This window comes from Osmia bicornis, unplaced genomic scaffold (genome assembly GCF_907164935.1).
Source record: "Osmia bicornis bicornis unplaced genomic scaffold, iOsmBic2.1, whole genome shotgun sequence".
NCBI classification, from domain to species: domain Eukaryota; kingdom Metazoa; phylum Arthropoda; class Insecta; order Hymenoptera; family Megachilidae; genus Osmia; species Osmia bicornis.
In genome coordinates, this window is record NW_025791458.1 from 3,726,912 (window position 1) to 3,747,530 (window position 20,619).

Here is a 20,619-nt window from a genome sequence, read left to right on the forward strand (position 1 = left end):
GTCAGAAAGGTATTTTGCATTTTTTCATTGCTAACAATTTTTTTGCAAGAACGTAATGCTTGATTTACATTTTCCACCGATTACCGCGAGACGGATCGACCAGTCGGATCGAAAATATTGCATCTTGTAGAGTATATCTTCCAATTGGTCCTGCAAAAAAATTTTTGTATTTTTTCATTCCTAACGACTTTTATCGCAAAATATGTAATATTTCATTTACATCTGGCTGCATTTATGCTGCAGGGAATGTACCGATAGCGATGAAACCTTTCACATTTAGTAGGAGGTATATCCGCGATGATCCCACTTGCAAAAATTTATGGAATTTGTTAATAACTAGGTACTGTTATAGCAAAAAATCCATTCCTTCATGTTACTCTGCAAGGAATGTATCGTTCTCGGTGAAATCTTTCATATTTAGTAGGATATACAGGGTATTAATAGGAGTTAATAACAAAAAACACCGACCAATCCGAGCGCGTATAGCGCGCAGTTCCAGGGACTGCACTGACCGGTACGAAAACCGGGCCTGACGTATTGTCCGTTCACGACAAGTTGGCGAGTCAAGGTCATGCTCTCACTCTATTCCACCTCTCTAGCTACCACACGCACGTTCCTTATTGGCTGAGGCCGGTGACAAAGGTTGACGACGAACATATCGGGACAGAGTGAAATAGAATGATTTCACAGCACTGGCGTAGCCTCCCAATTAAAGTGTCAGCTATAAAAAGATATAATTTCTTACTTTCTATTTATAGCCGCTAGAGTGCGGGTAACTAAGTTCGGCGGGATTCTTTAAATACAAAAATCAAATGCGATTTCGCACAGATCTTTCTTATAATTAATGTCGAGAAAAAAATTAATTTGTTCATATTTCGTTTTACTAAAACTGATGCAACTCATTTGCAACTAAATAGACTTCGTGCAATTTCAATTTACATAGGTATAGGTCATGTTAAAATTGAATGAAGTATAATTTTCATATTTTTTTTACCTTATCAATCATCCGAGAAAGAACTGTCTAAATTTTCCTCTGCTGTATCGCTGTTTCCATTTAAAGATAAATTGTCCATCAATGTTTCTAATACACTATCTCGCTGCCAATATCGTTGTTCTATATTTTCCGTATGCTTGCAGTAGTTTTCCCATGATGTGGGTGAAATTTCTGGAATGATCTCTTTGATTGCTGTTTCTAATTCTGTATACGTTAGTGTAGATATGTTTCGTTGTCTAATTTTGTGTTTAATTTCAGCCCACACTAACTCGATCGGATTCAGATTACACATATAAGGGGGTAATCGTAATATTGTGTGTCCAGATAGTTGAACTATTTGATCTATTTTATACGTTTTTGGTGGTCGATTTCTATCTATTAATTCCAGCAACTCAAATTTTCTCATATTTTCAGAGCAGGGAATGCCATTGGTTGTTAGCCAATCCACCATATCTTTTTTTTTTGCTTGTGTTGAGGGTGGCTTGTTTAATTGGACTGAGTGATATGGGTCATTGTCCATTACGATCACCGTATTCGACGGAATGTTAGGGATCAACATTTCCTGCATCCATTTTTCAAAATTAATGGCATTCATTTGGCCATGATAATCACCTCTCGTGCTGCCTGCTTTGAAAATTAAAGCTGCTCCGGGTACAAACCCAGTCTTGCCACCCGCATGCACAATTATCAATCGTACAGAGGAACTCGAACTTTGTAAAATACCTGGCTCATTCTCGCTTTGTCAGCATTTACCGAAGGTAATTGTATTATCTACCCATGTTTCGTCTAGGTATATTATATTGCGTCCATCTCTTCGATAGCAGTCCAATGTTTTTAAATATTTTCCGCGCCAATTTACAATATGTGGCTTTTCAATCACGGACCGTCCGTATGTTTTGCGTTTTCTTCCATGCGAAACCCATTCTTTTCAACAAATAATACAGACTTGTTTTTTGCCATGGAAAATCAATTTTTGCTCGGATCGCAAATAAAAGCTTTCGCAAAGTTGGCACTTCTTTTCTCATGACATAAAAGTCGTGGATAATATCCTTGATCACTGTTTTCTCCTCTTCAGAGCAATGGAACTTTTTGTCAGTCATCTTCGGTCGCTTTTTTCCAGGCGATGACAATGAAGTTCCTTCTCCAGCTTCCGAACTTTCTTTCCTAATTCTGCTAACAGTGCGATTAGACAAACCGGCATAATCGGCAATACGATCATTTGCCTGATGTATTGGGTGTAGCAGATTCCCTGTCGCAGCTTCCTCGTCACATTTCGTGATAAGGTTTCGCACAATGTTTCGTGCTTCACTGTGCACGGTTTGCCCTCGTTTACGCGATTGCATAATATTATATTGAATACACTTAATTTAAACAAAAACTAGACTAGTACTACAGCAATATAAGTAGACACTAAAAACGCATACGAAATAATAATAAAAAAACGCAAAAAGACACACGAAAAAATATTGAAAAAACGCACAAAATAATAGTAAAAAAACGCAAAAAGACACACGAAAAAACGCTAAAAAACATACGAAAAACTGAACTATGCAAAAAGAATAAAATAAAAGGAAGTATTAAATTAAGTAATAAAAAATATAATATTATATAAGAAAATCGCACTGTGTTTGCTGGAGACTCGTTCTGAGAAGACTAATGTTAGAAAATTCGAAATAGGCGAACGGTTGAGGCAGGCCATGTGCGTTTTGTCAACGCGTTTCCCCTTTTTAAGGAAAACTCCTTCAAATGGGGGTGTGATAAACAAAAGGGCATACTGTCGAAGGCGTTCTCATGACCGAGGATTTTTGGGATGGCAGGACATTCTTGGACATATTCAGTTCTTTTAAAACGACCACAGTTTGTTGATTTATTTCCAAATCTAAATTTATTTCCAATTCTACATTGCAGCTCGAAGCTGCATATTTACATCAAGCAGCAACATTTCCGGTACCAAAAAAAGTCCGTGCGGTTTTTCTTAACATTGTGAAATTAAATTGCGAAATAAATTCGTTTTGCAGATTAATACTCCAGAACAAACCTCCACATCTTTACAAAGAAGGAATATATAACCTTATAGAACACTGGAAAATAGTTCTAAAAATTAAAATAGATGATAACTATTTGTCTCACAAATAAAATTACTTTCCAAGGAAGTGTTCGATGTTTCAACATTGACTTAAAATTCGCGCGAACTTTTCCTGGTACCTAATACATTATACATTCCATCCATAGATTCAGCGGTAATATGTGAAAAGTAAGAAAATCATTTTACCGACACTTTGATTTAGAGGCTACGCCAATACTATCAGTCGCTATCAGTCGCTCGACAGGTAAATACGTTCGCTCGCAGTCGTCAACAGATTTAACGGTTATTATAGAAATATCTATTGTGTCTCGTCAGTTAATCCCAAATTCAGCCAATTCTATTGAATTGCTCTATTGTGATTAGTGATTAGTGGACCTACAATCTAATCCGGTCATTGGCTCAAATCTGGACTATAAATTTAACATTAGTGCACTAATAACAACAATTAAGTGTCGCTATTGAACCAGTGAGCTTTGTGCTTTGAAAATATTCCTATTGTTTCAACACATTATATTAAAAGCTACTATGAGTGACAAATGCAAGGGCTGCAAAACGCAAGTGGTCAACCCGGTCACCTGTGTGGACTGTGGCATTATTTCTCACCCGGGTTCAAATTGCCTATCGCGTACCGGTCACCCGTGGCACAACGGTCGTTTACTTAGATGTAAAATTCCCGCGGTGCCATCTCCTGGTAACTCTCCCAGTCGATTAACTCAGACATCAACCGATGTCACTACTTGCGCTGGTGATGACATCAGGGATCTAATGCGCATGGAATTCCTGAATATGCGGCGGGAAATCTGTAAAGATATCCAGGAGCTTCAAAACACTCTTAAAACTGAAATATCACACATCAAGGGAGAACTAAATTCACTGCATTCAGAAGTGAACCTGATTACTACAAGGGTCCAAGCTCTGGAAAATGCCTCAGTACCCCAGAAACAAACCAGTAATCTGGCGGATTCAACGTTCACTGTATTATCCGAAATTGCTGAGAAGGAGAGAAGATCGAGGAACATCATCGTCCATAGTCTAGAGGAGGGCCCTATTTCATCATCGGCTCAACATGATGTCAACATCATTGAGGGTCTACTGCGCGACATACTACCTCCAAATTCTGGCGACATTCGTGTGGCGCGTCTTGGTAAACCGGGGTCAAAGCCTAGGTTATTGAGGGTTACTTTTAATGATTCTAATTTGGCTCGTCAAGTATTAATTAATAGACATACAATAACAAAACAGTACAAAGTTACGGACGACAAAACTCCTCTTGAACGCGATCACTTACGGCAACTCAGACAGAAATTAGAATCACTGCATAATCAAGGCGAGACAGACAAGACAATCCGTTATGTCCGTAGTGTACCTTGTATTGTAAACAAATCATCGTCTGTGCGTCATAATGCGCCAAAAAACTAAATACTCTCTCAAAACTGTTTATTTATTATCAAAATGTTAGGGGCCTGAGAACAAAACTTGAGAAACTACGTATATCTATAGCTACTTCACCAACCCCTTACGATATTATTATTTTCACAGAAACATGGCTAAACGACAGCTTCTTTTCACGCGAGCTCGGCCTCGATAACTATGAAATTTTTCGCTTGGATAGAAACCAAACCATCAGTAATCACAACAGAGGCGGGGGTGTTCTCATTGCTGTTCATTCCACTCTTCCCTCTGTATGTCTGCCTTCACCCTCCAACCTAATTGAACATCTTTTTGTCAAAATTTCTCTTTCTCCCAATCCTATCATTATCTCAACATTGTACATACCACCATCATCTTTTCCTTCTATCTATCGCAATCACTTCGACTCTATTTTCAACATCGTCACATCCTTTCCATCATGTAACTACCTTACTGTCGGTGACTTCAACATGCCCTTTATTAAATGGCACCTTGCATCTTCATCCTTTGCCTCTCCTTACTTAGATAATTCCTCCAATAGTAGAAACGTTTCCATCTATAATGACACTGTTGAGCTACTGGAGGCCTGTAATTTTCATCAACTAAACACCTTTCCTAATTGTTACAGCTCCATCCTTGACCTTGTTTTTTATCCGACTTCGAAAAGGAGGAGGATACTCAATTCGATGAGTATATTTTTTTTTTTGTTTTTTCTGGCTTTGTTCACCGATTACGCCGAGATGGATGGACCAATCGGAACGAAACCTTTTGCATCTTGTAGGATATGTCTTCCGATTGGTCTCGTTAAAAAAACATTTTGCATTTTTTCATTCCGAACGCTTTTTATTGCAAAAAAAGCGTGCTATTTCATGTACGTGCGGTGTACGTTCGCCGATTACTCCGAGGCGGATGGACCAATCGGAATGAAACTTTTTGCATCTTGTACAGTACAATTCCCCATTGGTCCCGTAAAAAAAATTTTGCATTTTTTTATTCCTAACGACCTTTTTTTCTAAATGTGCGTTCGCTGATTACTCCGAGACGGATGGACCAATCGAAATGAAATCTTTTGCGTCTTGTAGGATATGTCTTCCGATTGGTCCCATTATAAAAACATTTCGCATTTTCTTATTTCGAACGGTTTTCATTATTGCAAAATACGTTCTGGTTCAAGGAATGTACCGATTGCGATGAAAGATTTCACATTTCGTAGATCATTCCGAGATGATCTGATTTCCCAAAATTTATGTAACTTCTTATTGTTAATAACTATTGTTATTATAATAAAAAGCCTATTCTTTAGGGTTACCCTCCAAGGAATATACCGATCGCGATTTTTCAAACTTGTCCCTTGTAACGTTTAGGTCTTTCGCTACTTATGCGAAGGAGAAGATACCGCGAGTAGTACGAGCGTACGATTTCCCCTACGCGTCTCAAGGAGTGGTTCGCGTTCGCTGCGCGTTCGCGAAGGCAGAAGGAACGGTGAAGTCAGTAACGAGACGTAGTTTTGCGGTGTAAAAAGAAAATATCGATTTATTCAGAAAGATGGTGATTGAAGTATGGCAAAATAGCCGATCACAGAATGGTAGTAGCACCGCAAATATTATGGCAGTTTACGCGTTCAACAATCAACGGAACGCAATTCTCATCTAATAGATGTTCAATAGACGCGCAGATTATGTAAATATAATATACAACAAACTTGACTAGATTGATCGTCAATAAGCACGCAGATCGGATTCACACGAATCGAAAGTGTAATAAAAAAAAAATGGTAACGCAAAAGAAAAGATTTCAACCAGTCGAGCGACTTTAACGCGACCCAAAAACTCAGTCTTCTTTTAATACGGAAAAATGACTGGTTGAATAACGCATTTAAATCTCACGGAATAATTATAATAGAATATAAAGTAATATAAGAAAATATAACGTAAAGAAAAATCTCAACCAGTCGAGCGACTTTAACGCGACTCAAAAAACTCAGTCTTCATTTATACGGAAAAATGACTGGTTGAATAACGCATTTTAAGAAATATGAGAAAATATATGAAAGGAATAACGCAAAGTATCCGAACGCAAAATCGTGACCCTGCTCGGAATGCGAAAAGTAATATATACACAACGGTTACAAAATTTCGTTGGTCGTCTACGCTTCAAACGTCTTTCGCCAAGGACGAGTTATTGTTCGCTCGATTTGTTTCGGAAACATATACCGAAATCACGACGCACGAAGGTCGCGTGATCGTGGAGCGCGTAGGCAAGAGAGGAACGTTTGAATTTATTAACCGTGCAGCGAAATATTAACTTTTACGCGTCTCTTAAATCGCAGAATGGCGAGCCAGTGGATTCCGAGGATACTTTCGGTTCAGCGAGGTTTTCACCTGCGAACCTCAGATCGACAGGGGCACTGACTTCACGATTTCAGTCACAATCAAAGGATGAGAAAGTCGCGCACTAAGTCCCGACCCTCGACTCCTTTGCAGACTGAAATACGTATATTTAAGAGAATCCGATAACCGTGGATTTGCCGGAATCCGTCAACGTTCTTCCTGGAGTACGAAGCGTACTCAAGGAAGAAATTAAGACTGCCAAGAGCGAGATCACGGCCCTCCAAATTGCAATGTAAAATTACCAGAGCACAAGCAAAACGAGGATGGCTCGACTAGGTTTCCCTAGGAGTCAACGTCGTCTCGGATATGCCTGTGTAGGGCGATCTTTCGAGGGTGCTGAGTCCCAAGATAGAAGGCCACTACTTAATGAAAGGGAGGTGTCCAAGCTCGGGCTCTAGTCACGACTTGCTGGATCGCAATCTTTAGACGGTTGTCTCTTGGAAGAGAGCCGTAGGTGAAATCGTTTGTAACGGGCAATGTGTTTAACGTGGGCCTTTTGTAAAATGACCCGGTATTGTGTAGAAAAGACACTGTGCAAAATGTCCGTAACAAGTTTCGGTCAATCTATAAAATGTCCGATCATTATACAGAATATCTAGAGGGTGGTGATCAATGTATCGAAACGCTCTTGTTACATAGATGTGGTAGGTTAAATTAGGCTACATATATAAATCCGGTCGCCGCGGCCGCAGCGCGCCGTAAGACGGCCGGCAACACTTTCCTAAGACAATAGTGTTGTTTAAATAATATCAAAAGCGATGCCGGCCGCTTCGCGGCGGCCGGATTTAGGTGTGCGGCCCATCCTAACCTAGCACATCTATGTATGGTTTTAATAATAATAATAATAATAATAAGTTTAATTTCAACGAACCGTGGGTATTATATAAAATGTCCGGGCCATTTGTGAAATACCTGCCCATTATATACATTGCCCAGAAGAATGTGCAACCTACACAAAATGCCCACGTTGAACACATAGCCCGTAACACATTTCACATCTAATAGAAGATATTTCTACGATGATCCCACTTGCAAACATTTGTGGTATTCGTTATTGTTAATAACTATTGTTGTTGTAATTACCCAATAAGAACGGTACACCACCTTACGGTATGCTACAAATACTGCTCGTTCTACTAAAAAGTGTGAAATAAAATAATTTTTAACAAAAAAAAATCCGATTTCGAAATGCACTATAAAGTGTAAAATAATTACTATTTCATTTATACCAGTATTCCACAGCTATTAATAAAATCTACTTAATCGGTAAATAGGATACTAAATACATTTCAACCTTTTCGGAGGCGGCGCAAAATTAAAAATACCCGAATATACAATCCTGCCAATAACGATTTGATTGCGGTATGGCAAACATGATAATTAATAAGTCGTAAGAAAACAAATTCGAAACGTTATAGATACGGCAGAACACATTTGTAATTGTAACGATTGTATCAGAAGTTGTTAGCACTTCTGATGTACATGATACTGCATTTCACGAGAGACCATATTTAATTCGCGCAGCTCACTAGGTCTAGGGAGATTTTTAATAACGTGTGTTATTCCCCTCTACAGCTTGCTTCTGGTATCGTAAAGATACACGATACAATGAAATTCCTATTATTTTTCAAAGAAAAAAATTATATGATCGTCATGAAAGAAGCAAGCTGTATAGGGGAATCACACACGTTATTAAAAATGTCCCTAGACCTGGTAACATGCGCGAGTTAAGTATGGTCTCTCGTGAACTGCAGTATAGTTAATCGGCAATGGGTATGTTGATTCCCGTTGAATATTGTTTACTTGAAATTATCAAATGGGTTATTTGTCACAGGTTGCCGACGCCTGAGCTAGGATCTTCCTAGTAGAGGAAAAGTTTTCAATTTTGCGCCGCCTCCGAAAACTTTGAAATGTATTTGGTATCCTACTTAACGATTAAGTAGATTTTAGTAATAGCTGTGGAATACTGGTATAGATGAAATAGTAATTATTTTACACTTTTTAGTCGGATTTTTTTTGTTAAAAAATATTTTTACACTGTATATGTAATTTCTCAGCAATACTCCTAAAGTTATGGCAAGCAACGAAAGGAGGTTGTGGTTACAGAAAGGATTTTACATGTGTAATAGTAAGATGATCTTGGGTTATGATACGCATGTAAAGTAAATAAACGGACTGTTCATTATTTTCATAAGGTATGATCAGAGTTGGATATTGTTTAAAATAATCTTGTGATAATTTGTGGTGATAATTAACATTTACATTATTTAAAGTAAAATAAATTGTTACTGCTCTTCTGTTCCCATGGAATAAAGAATATTACTTATAAAGATTATAATTTGTACGTAAGTGAAGAAAATATTTTATTCAAAATAATTTGAAAAAGTATTGTCATTTCTGTCGCAGTTTTGATGATTACCCAGCACCGTTAAATACATATGTAGATGCATAGGCGACCGATGTACATACTACCGTTTTGAATTTTGTACGCGCCGCCTTGACGCGGCTGATGCCGCGCGCCGTCGCAATACGATCTTAACATGGTAGAGTATCGTACGCCATGATGTTAAACAAACGCGAATATCTGTAATGGCGCGTGTGTGTAACGTAACCCACAGCGCTAACAGCGCCTCTAGCAGCAAAAATGTGTAATCCACGCTGACGTAGGCATGACGTCGGTAATAATGAAACTGATCGAAATTTATCGATACAAAACAAAATTAATATCTCATAAATAAATGCACCGATTGAGGTGTTATTGGGCTCAAAAGAAAGAGAAAGACAAGCCGAAGCAGATTGTGTTATTAGAATGAAGTTATGTGGCGTACTTTTTCTGTAACAGCAAATTACTTTTTGTATAACGCTCAAAACGCTCTGCTTCGGGATAATATACTCGGTAGGGTTTCGCTGTCGCCGGCGGACCAGCCTTCGGCCTAAACTACTTGGCGTGGAGACTCTACCGAGTCTCCTGATAACGTGTGTTATTCCCCTCTACAGCTTGCTTCTTATTATACTTTGCGATCATATAAATGGTGGACAGAAATATATGACGTACGATAACTGACAACCGGTGATGATATTGTAAGGTTTCACGATACAATGAAATTCCTATTATTTGTCACAAAAAAAATGATGTGAACGCAAAGTAAGAAGCAAGCTGTAAAGGGGAACCACACGAACTATTAAAAATCTCCCTAGACCTCAGTAGGTCACTAGCTGCGCGAGTTAACTGCGGTCACTCGTGAACTGCAGTATAATTAATTCGCAATGGGTTTGTTGATTCCCGTTGAATATTGTTTACTTGAAATTATCAAATGGATGATTTATCATAGTGTAACATCCAGCAGGAAGAATGAATGAGAAGAAATTTCATAATTAGTATTTATTAAAATATTTATTCATTTTTCGTTTTTATACAATTAGAAATTTGTAACAGTTAGTTTTTATTTATTATTGTACTACTTTGATTTAAATAATTATATTCATATTTAATAACTAAAAAGAATCTTATATTTATTAATATTTATATTTAACAAAAAATTTGTATACTCCAAAAATATACGTCGATAATTGTCGCGTCGATAAAAGATCGACACAGCGCGCGGAATAAATAGATAGAGACAGCAATAGCGCGTAGAAAGAGATAGGAACAAGCGCAGAATAGAGACAGCAATAGTGCGTAGACAGAGATAGCGATACGCGCGGAGTCACGTACACGCAGGTCAAAGTCCAAACACTTCCGGTATCAAAAGTACAGGTAGAAAAAACTGCTACGTCAGTAGTTCTCCGGTATAAATACGAGCGTGCCGCGCAGAGATTTTTCACTTCGATTCTGATCGTAGTCCGACACGGGTCTATGGTACGAATTTTATTTAGAATTCAAGTTGCATAGATTCTTTTGTCGGCGAGGCGGCAAAGGTTCCGCGTCGGACCCGGAGCACTCAACTACCGGTTCGCAGCGGTTCTCCTACGTGTCAGGTTCGCAACCAAGCTTAACGAGCGAACGAAAGCCGAAGCTCCTTGGATGCGGCCTACTAGTACACTGGCTCTAGAGCTCCTTGGATGCGGCCTATCAGTGACGGCTAAGTTGCCCAGAAACCGAACTGCGGCCGAACGAGCTAGCTCCTACAGCGTCAGAACGGATCCTAGCCAATTTGCCGACAAATGATCGATTCATTTAATTATATTTAAATTATAAATTCAAGTTATAGATTTAAAGTTTAATAATCGTATCTAGAGCCGCGTTTACTAATCAATTTATTTTACTTTGTATTTTTATTTTAAGTTTAATTATTTTGTAACTAATAATCTGATTTTCTTTTATTGTATTTCATTTTTAGCACAAACACGATTGTTATTTTCTTTGTATTTTTTAATCCAGGGCCTACTCATTGTAGTCAACTAATACAATTATTTTCTTTCTGTATTTCAAAAACAGGGGGCAACTTTTGTTATTTAATTACATTAATTCAGTTCATTATTTAATTACATCAATTCATTATATTATTTAATTACATTCAATATTTTTATATTACTTACCTTTTTTTTTTATTATTATTATATAACACAACAAACACATTTTTTGAATAAACACACATACTATATTTGAGAAAGGAATTAACGTTGGATTTTACTCCTTTACCGCGTGTCACCTGAACCTATAATCCCTTCCTTTATTATTATATTTGTTGGAACAAAAATTACGTTTGTTTTTATTTTTAAATTTAAAATAATGCGCGCACTACCAGCCATATTTTCCTTTTAGTAGCCGCACAAATACCGCCTTTTTTTGTCACAACCGTTATGTTCTACCATTACGTATAGCGATAGAAAAGTTATGTTCTGTACTAAGAAATAAATAAGTTAGTTGCAAACGGATGGTTGTTTTGTATCCACGCTAGACCTTCTGCGGGTGTTCTATATCCTCAACAATATTATATAATAATTTTTAACAAAAAATACAACCGACTTCGAAATGCACTAAAAAGTATGAAATAATTTCTACTTCATTTATACAAATACCCAACAGCTATTAGTAAAACCTATTTACTCGTTAAATACTATATTAAATACATTTCAACCTTTTCGGAGGCGGCGCAAAATTATAAACTTTTCTTATACTAGGAAGATTCAGGCGTTGACAACCTAGCAAATCATTATTGACAGCATCGTATATTCGGGTATTTTTAATTTTGCGCCGCCTCCGAAAAGGTTGAAATGTATTTAGTATACTATTTAACGAGTAAATAGGTTTTATTAATAGCTGTTGGGTATTTGTATAAATGAAGTAGAAATTATTTCATACTTTTTAGTGCATTTCGAAGTCGGATGTTTTTTTTGTTAAAAATTATTTTATTTCACACTTTTTAGTGGAACGAGCAGTATTTATAGGATGCCATAAGGTGGTTTACCGTTCTTATTGGTTAGTTGCAGTAACGATAGTTTTTAATGATAACAAGTTCCATACAAGTTATAATAATAGTTATTAACAATAACAAATTGCATAAATTTTTGCAAGTAAGATATCGCGGAAATGTGAAAGGTTTCATCGCAATCGGTTCATGCCTTGGAGAGTATACATGTATACAAGAAACAGTAGAGAATCGGCGACTACATGCTGACTCATACACCGGTAGAGACACGTAGGCATACGTAGAATTCAATGCAGTAGTAACAATAGTTTTTTACGAATATCTCGGAAACTAAAGCTTTCCGTTAATTATGCATAATGAAAAAGTTGTTCAGAATCATATTCCCGACAACGTATTAAAAGGTCATTGAAATCGTCCAATTTTGACATTAAAAACTTCCTGTATTTTGCAATAACAATGAAAAAATGAAAAATTTTTTTTCAATGGGACCAACCGGAAGACATACCCTACAAGATGTAAAAGGTTTCGTTCCGATTGGTACATCCATCTCGGAGTAATCGGTGAACACACACAAAAAAAAAAAAAACATACATACTGATCGAATTGAGTAACCTCCTTCTTTTCGAAGTCGGTTAAAAAATACGAGTCGCCTTCTCTTAGGGAACCGCTCTCCCTTCGCGTCGGTGCAGTAGCGTGCTGGCGAATAATTCCGGGACGTTACAATAGGTTGTCGACGCCCGAGTTAGGATCTTCCTAGTAGAGGAAAAGTTTTTAATTTTGCGCTCCTTCGAAAAGTTTGAAATATATTTGGTATCCTAATTTAGATATCATTAATAGCTATGGAATATTGGTATAAATGAAATAGAAATTATTTTACACTTTGTTACGTATCCGTCTTGGAAATTTCCTTATATGGTGTTACAAACCCTTCTCAAGAAATTTCCTTATATGGAATCGGATGTGTGCACCCGACACCAACCGTCTTCTAGAAAATTCGAGACCAACGCAAAGCAAGGGCGCGGTCCTACGGGTCACGTAGAGTCAGTCCCCACCACCCTTTTTACTCTAGTTTTTGAGTATAAAAAGGGTGGCGACAAGGGCACCTCGGGTCTAGTTGAAGTCTAGAATCAGTTCGATACACGTCAGTACGTTCTTTTTCGGATAATCTCTGCAACGAGGAAACTCTGCGAGATCGGGTATTCAAGTCCCTTTCAAGCACTCACAGTAACTATACAGTACGTTGTCGGCTGTTAAGCATTATTATAATCGTTGTAATCCGCCCCCGTTTGCTCGTGTTCGTGAAAACCGAGAAGGATTAGATTCTTGCTTCGCGGAATCGAAACTAAACTTTATTTATTCAACTCATTTCAAACGTGCAACCTAGAGTTCAATTCATTGAATACCGCGACAATTACACACAACAATTGTAAGGTCCGGAATAGAGAATAAACTCATACTAGTTTAATTTACATACTATTGTACAATTATATTTACTGTCCAGAAACCCACTAAGGTGTACCTTTACCGCTCGAGGTACATCAATCAAGTTACGAGACCTAATACTAACGCTTCCTGCGGCTCCCTACGTTAGCCATACGTAGGTTCGTCCGCATATCACTCTCCTGAGGCTCCCTACGTTAGCCATACGTAGGTTCGTCCTCCACTCTACACCTTTCCTGTGGCTCCCTACGTTAGCCATACGTAGGTTCGTCCACCATAGCCAACCTCCTGGAGCTCCCTACGTTAGCCATACGTAGGTTCGTCTCCACGTCTACTTCCTTAGGCTCCCAGTGTTAATAACAACACTGGTCAAGCCATTAACAATTACCATATACCTAAATTAAGCCCCGGCTACGCAGCTGCCCCCTCCGGCTCGTAACAACTTTTTAGTGCATTTCGAAGTCGGATGTTTTTTTTTGTTAAAAATTATTTTATTTCACACTTTTTAGTGGAACCAGTAGTATTTGTAGGATAGTGTAAGGTGATTTTAGATTTCTGTTGCTTAGCTAATAACCAGAAAACCGAGACAAAATTGACCGAATTTAAATTGTTAATAAACAACAAAGGGTATAGCAGGATAAGATGGTCAAAAGTGCCCTTGAGCCGATTTTACTTTGCAATGCACCATTCGATCGCTTATCCCAAAAAACCATGGTACACCAAGTTTCAACCTTGTACCTCAACTGGGAGGGTAGTTACAGGGTAAGAAAGAACAAGTAGTTTTTGCCAAATTTGCAAAAATCTGCAAAAATTCTAAAATATTCTAGACATGTTTCTTTATGACTGTGAATTTTTTCAGATTTTTCGGTTGCAAATCCCAGGCGTGAAAAATCAAAAACCCAAAAAAAGGTGGAAAAATTGAGATTTCGGGTAGAAGCTTTCGAGCGACTAGATTTCTCCTTTCACAGTAGTTAGATATTAGCATGGCTATTATCTCCAATTTTTTTCAAATTTTTAGGTGTGGTGCATCGTACTTACAAAAATCAAAAACCGTCATTTCCGGCATATTTTGTGCGATAACTTGAGAAATACCTTCAATTTTTACATTTCCTTTATATAGTTAGTGGATTGTGTGATTTTTTATATTTTTGCGTTGGATGCAGCAAGATCTGAATGGAGAGAGTAAAGTTGTTGTAAATAATTCAAAATTACGAACCTTATCTTCTAAAATATTAAAAAGTTTTTGAACGATGACGGTAGGCAAGTGGTTAAGGTCTCCGACTACGGAATTGCTGGAAACTTTTTTGTCACAGGTTCGCGCTCCCATGAAGGTCCAATTTTTTTTTTTCATAAAATCATTTTTTTTTAAAATTATTATATACTGTAACGTGGTGACACCCGTGCCCCCCCCCCCCCCCCCCCCCGTTACAATCGCTGCGCTTTCCCCCACCCATGCGCCCACCTAAAACTAACCCATAACCCTTCCCTTACCTCACCCCTTTCCTCCCGCCCACCGGCATCGGGCCGATGGAGGCGACGGACAGGTCAACGAGGATCACCCTCACAAGGAGCTTCGTGGCCGGCGGCGGATGCACCCCTCCAACGAACATAGAACACCGAGGAGTTTCCTGGAATCTTGATGAAGCGGCCCAAACTGACGCAAACGTGCACCTGGAGCCAGCTGTCGCCGAGCCCGAGGACCTCAGCTCACCCGTTACCGAAGGAAGTCCGTCAGCCCCATCGACCCCGATCACCGGTGTATCGAAAGTCGATCATCGATCCATCGCGGGCCGGAAGAGGCCCCCTTCCAAACCCCATCCCCTCCCCAAAATATCCCGCGACGGTCTCGTCGTCGCAGCGGCGACGACGAGCCGTGAATGAGCCTAAGGCTACCGTTGTGTAGAGAAGCGTAAAGAGAGTTTTGAGAGATTTTGTACGGCGATTTAGAGAGAGCGGGAGCGGAGTTTGTTGAGTGCGAGTTGTGTGAGTGCGGCGTTGGTAAGCCCTTTTCCTAATTACGATCATCAATTTGCTATTATACTGTGTGAGATTAGCAACGTACCCCTTCTCGTTTTGAACCCCCGGATCTGTACTTAAGCTACGCGTAACGTAGAGACCCCCGCGAGAACCCATCCTGACCCTGTACCTTCCCGTCCCCAGTTACCTCCTCCTTGCGCACTACCCCGCGAAAGTGTACGGACGAAAGTGCACGAGAACCCTCTATTGTGTACTCCCCCAATACCCCCTTTTCCCCTTTTGGATTTTGGTCGCCACAGTCGGCGGCTGGCGCCCAACGAAATTTTGTATTTTGCGACATCCCCTTTTTTTTTGTATAGAGTGAACCCCCGAAAGGGTCACAATACATAATTATACACAATAATCATTTTGTAATGTATGAAAAATGGTTTTAAAATATTTTATCATTAAGTATACATAAAAATAAGTTATGCACTACTGATAACAGCACTACAATTAAGGTAAAATATGAATATGCTTTCCATATCCATCATAAACCTATAACCACGCGGCTTTTCAATGAACAAAATGTTGGGAACTATCCGTAATTAGAACAATTCATAATCAGAAAACCGGTAGTATACATCTTATTTTTATGTATACTTAATGATAAAATATTTTAAAACCATTTTTCATACATTACTAAATGATTATTGTATATTCTTGTGTAATTAATAATTAAAAAGAAAATGATTTTATGAAAAAAGAAAGTTGAACCTTCATGGGGCGCGAACCTGCGACAAAAAAGTTTACAGCGATTCCACAGTCGGGGCCCTACACACTCACCCACCATTATCCTTGAAAAACTTTCTAATATTTTAGAAGATAAGGTTCGTAATTTTCAATTATTTACAATAACTTTACTCTCTCCATTCAGATCTTGCTCTATCCAACGCAAAAATATAAAAAATCACACAATCCACTAACTATATAAAGGAAATGTAAAAATTGAAGGTATTTCTCAAGTTATCGCACAAAATATGCCGAAAATGACGGTTTCTGATTTTTCTAAGTACGATGCACCACACCTAAACATCTGAAAAAAATTGGAGATAATAGTCATGCTAATATCTAACTACTGTGAAAGGAATAATCTAGTCGCTCGAAAGCTTCTACCCGAAATCTCAATTTTTCGACTTTTTTTTGCGTGTTTGATTTTTTACGCCTGGGATTTGCAACCAAAAAATCTGAAAAAATTCACAATTATAAAGAAACATGTCTAAAATATTTTAGAATTTTTGCAGATTTTTTGCATATTGTTAAATAGGAGAAATATGGCAAAAACTACTTGTTCTTTCTTACCCTGTAACTACCCTCCCGGTTGAGGTACTGGGTTGAAACTTGGTGTACCGTGGTTTTTCGGGATAAGCTATCGAATGGTGCATTGCGAAGTAAAATCGGCTCAAGGGCACTTTTGACCATCTTATCCTGCTATACCCTTTCATAAATTTTTGCGAGTGAGATCATAGCGGATATACAGGGTGTCACGCGACTATCTCGACAGCCGAAGAGGGATGATTGGTGAGGTGATTATAAACAAATTTTTCCTTTGCCAAAATGTTGATTCGTTTTCGAGTTATCAACAAAAAACACCGACTAATCCGAGCGCGTACAGCGCGCGGGCTCAGGGACTGCAATATCGGCTACGAAAACCGGGCCTAACGTAGGTCGCGAACGAACGGCTCGGCACCCTGTTGGCATAGCACAATAAAAAAACTGAACTGGTAGAACATTTTTAGTCGTTTAAAATGAACACGGAACCTAATGTCTTGTCGCCTGTCATAATGTAAAAACGGAAATTCGAAGCATTCTAAACAACAAATAAAAATGATTGAAATGGAATAATTAATAAACGTTTGAATTGTAGGCTACGTTAATGATGAAAAATTTGAAAACAATTTAAATGAAACTTTCGCATTCGTTCCTAAATTAACCTGCTACGCTGAAAGCAGATAATTGTCACTGGGAAACGAGGAAACACGTTCGGTAGAATAGCAGCTTTCATGATCGGGCCGGTGAACTCCCCTCATTTATTGCACTTAGGTATGAATAATAGGCAAGGTGTTTCCTCGTCGAATGTTCAGAATCGACACAGTGACCTAGTGGGAATTATTTGGTTTCAGCGTAGCAGGTTAAGTTAGAAACGAATGGGTAAGTTTCATTTAAATTGTTTTCAAATTTTTCATCATTAACGTAGCCTACAATTCAAACGTTTATTAATTATTCCATTTCAATCATTTCTATTTGTTGTTTAGAATGCTTAGAATTTCCTTTTTTACATTACGAAAGGCGGAAAGAGATTAGGTTCCGTATTCATTTTAAACGACTAAAGATGTTCTACCAGTTCAGTTTTTTTATTGTGCTATGCCAACGGGGTGCCAAGCCGTTCGTTCGCGACCTACTGTCCGTTTACGACAAGTTGGCGAGGCAGATTGTTTACTTTCTCACTCTGTTCCACCTCTCCCGCTCCCGTGCGCTATGTCGTTATTGGCTGCGGCCAGTGACAAAGGACGAGGACGAGCATATCGGGACAAAGTGAAATAGAATGATAACTTTGCAGCATTTATTTATTTATTTAACTTTAAACGGGCGAAAACCTTTTTTGTACATAATGTAGAATATAAAAGTTCAAGGAAACTTATGCTAATATATACATGAACATAGACGAAGGACGCTCGACAGTCAACATACACAAATATAATCAGTGTAAACCGATTCTAAGCATATACATACTACGCCGCTACGCTTGGCTTTCGTTACTATTCAGTGCTCTGTAGACATCTGTTTTTATTTTGTTAATGGGATCCGCAAATAGGTCAATATGAAGTTGTAATTTATTGGCTGTGTTGCATATTCTCGTAATAGTGTCTAAGTGTCCATATCTAGAATAGAACTGAGTGAGATAGAACAGGTTTGTTTGTCTAATTGTACGTGATGGAGCGTGAAGTTTAATGAGTTGGAGAAGGGCAGGACAATCAATTTTGTTTGTTAAAATTTTATGCAGGTATATAATTTCAGCTACAGTGCGTCTGTGCTCAAGTGTTTTAACCCCAAATCTGGACATAATGGGATTATAATTGTGATTGGTCAGGCTCATTGGACTTCCAGTTTTTGTTGATAGGAAACAAAGAAATTTGTGCTGAATACACTCTAAGAGGTTACGGTGGCGAATTGTTCGAGGTGACCATATAATTGCGGCGTACTGTAAATTAGGTACAACAAGTGCTAGATAGAGACAAAGTAGAGTGTGTGGATTTGTAAAGTGTTTACAGGAGCGTTTAAGAAAGCCAAGCATATTAGATGCAGTTGCCTGGACCTTTAAGAGGTGGGTTTCAAATGTTAATTCATTGTCTATAGTGATACCCAAATCCCTGACTCTTGTGACACACTTTAGTGTTTCGTTTGCTAGTGTATAGTTATGAAATATTGTATTCTTGCTACGATTGAAGCGAATTACACAGCATTTGTCTACGTTTAGAGTCATCAGGTTGTGTTCACACCATGTTTCAAGCCTAGTGATATCTTCCTGAAGATCAAGAGTGTCGCGTACGGAGAGTATAGTTTTGTATATTTTTAAATCGTCTGCATAGAGTAGAAAGTGGCAAGTGCGGAAAACAAATCGGATGTCGTCAATAAATAGAAGGAAAAGAAGCGGGCCAAGATGTGATCCTTGAGGGACGCCAGAGGTGACAAGCACAGATTTGGATAGGTGATCTCGGAATTTGACACGTTGGTAACGCATGCATATGTAACTATGCAGCCAAGTGAGCAGAGTACCAGTTATCCCAAAGGTAGAGAGTTTATCTATAAATATGTAGTGATTTACTCTGTCAAATGCTTTAGCAAAATCTGTATATATTGCGTCTACCTGAGTATGTGTTTCCATAGCTCTAGATATATCGTTCATGTAGCAGGCTAAATTAGAGACAGTTGAACGCCCTTTGATAAAACCGTGCTGATTGTATGATAGGTGATTGGTGATCATATCTGAGAGTTTCCTGGTGACTATTGCTTCAAAGATTTTAGATGCTATGTTTAACAAGGAAATAGGCCTATAGTTTGTTATATTCGTTTTGTTTCCAGCTTTATGAATAGGTGTTACCAAACTAAGCTTCCATCTCTTCGGGAAAACACCAGAGTAGAGGGATTTGTTAAAAATTATCCAGACAGGTCTTGATAGGATAAAGTTGCAGCTTTTGTACAGGTTAGCTGGAATGCCATCTTCACCCACACTCTTGCATGTGTTGAGGCCTTTGATTTCTGTAAAGACTTCGCTGATGCTAATTGAAATATTGGGAAGGCACATGTCCACAGAACTAGGATGGATCGGATGTGAGTCGCCATGAGTATTGTCGGTGTAGTTGGATTCGAAGTATGTCGCAAACATATCAGCTATTGCACATGGATCACTCAACTCAGAGCCGAGTAGTGACATGCTGGAAGGAAGAGATCCAGTAATTCGATTTGAATTTACGTAAGACCAGAACGATTTTATATTGGTCTGGATGTTGCTCTCAATGTTACACAGATATTTCTTATAACACTCCCTTGCAAGTGAGTCACATCTGGCCCTGAGTTTACAGAAATGATGATAGTCGCTGAGGTGCATGTGCTTTTTATATAAGTAGTGGGCCGATTTCTTTGCCCTTATAAGTCTGATAAGATCATTAGAAAACCATCGCGGATACGTCTCCAATCGGATACGTCTCTTAGGTACAAACATTTCTATTGCCTCGAAGACTTTTATATAAAAGAAATCCACCGCGTCGTTAACCGAAAGACCTTGAAGTGAGCCATCCCAGTCAATATTATTAAAGTATTCTATCATACTACTATAGTCAGCATTCGCATAATCGAACCTGAAGGTGTATGCTAGAGGAGGGGGCAGAGGGAGAGTTGGAAGGCATAAGC

The 20,619-nt window shown here is 38.5% G+C and overlaps 1 protein-coding gene across 1 annotated transcript; it reads right to left on the minus strand.

Moving 5' to 3' along the window:
• Positions 1-998: 998 nt before the first annotated feature.
• LOC114882418 lies at positions 999-1,589 on the minus strand. Its single transcript, XM_029199308.1, has one exon. The coding sequence runs from the start codon at positions 1,587-1,589 to the stop codon at positions 999-1,001; it is 591 nt and encodes a 196-aa protein (XP_029055141.1).
• Between the last annotated feature and the right edge of the window lie 19,030 nt (positions 1,590-20,619).

Coding starts and splice junctions, on each gene's coding strand:
- LOC114882418 (XM_029199308.1), bottom strand. CDS start 1,589: ATGAATGCCATTAATTTTGAAAAATGGATGCAGGAAATGTTGATCCCT.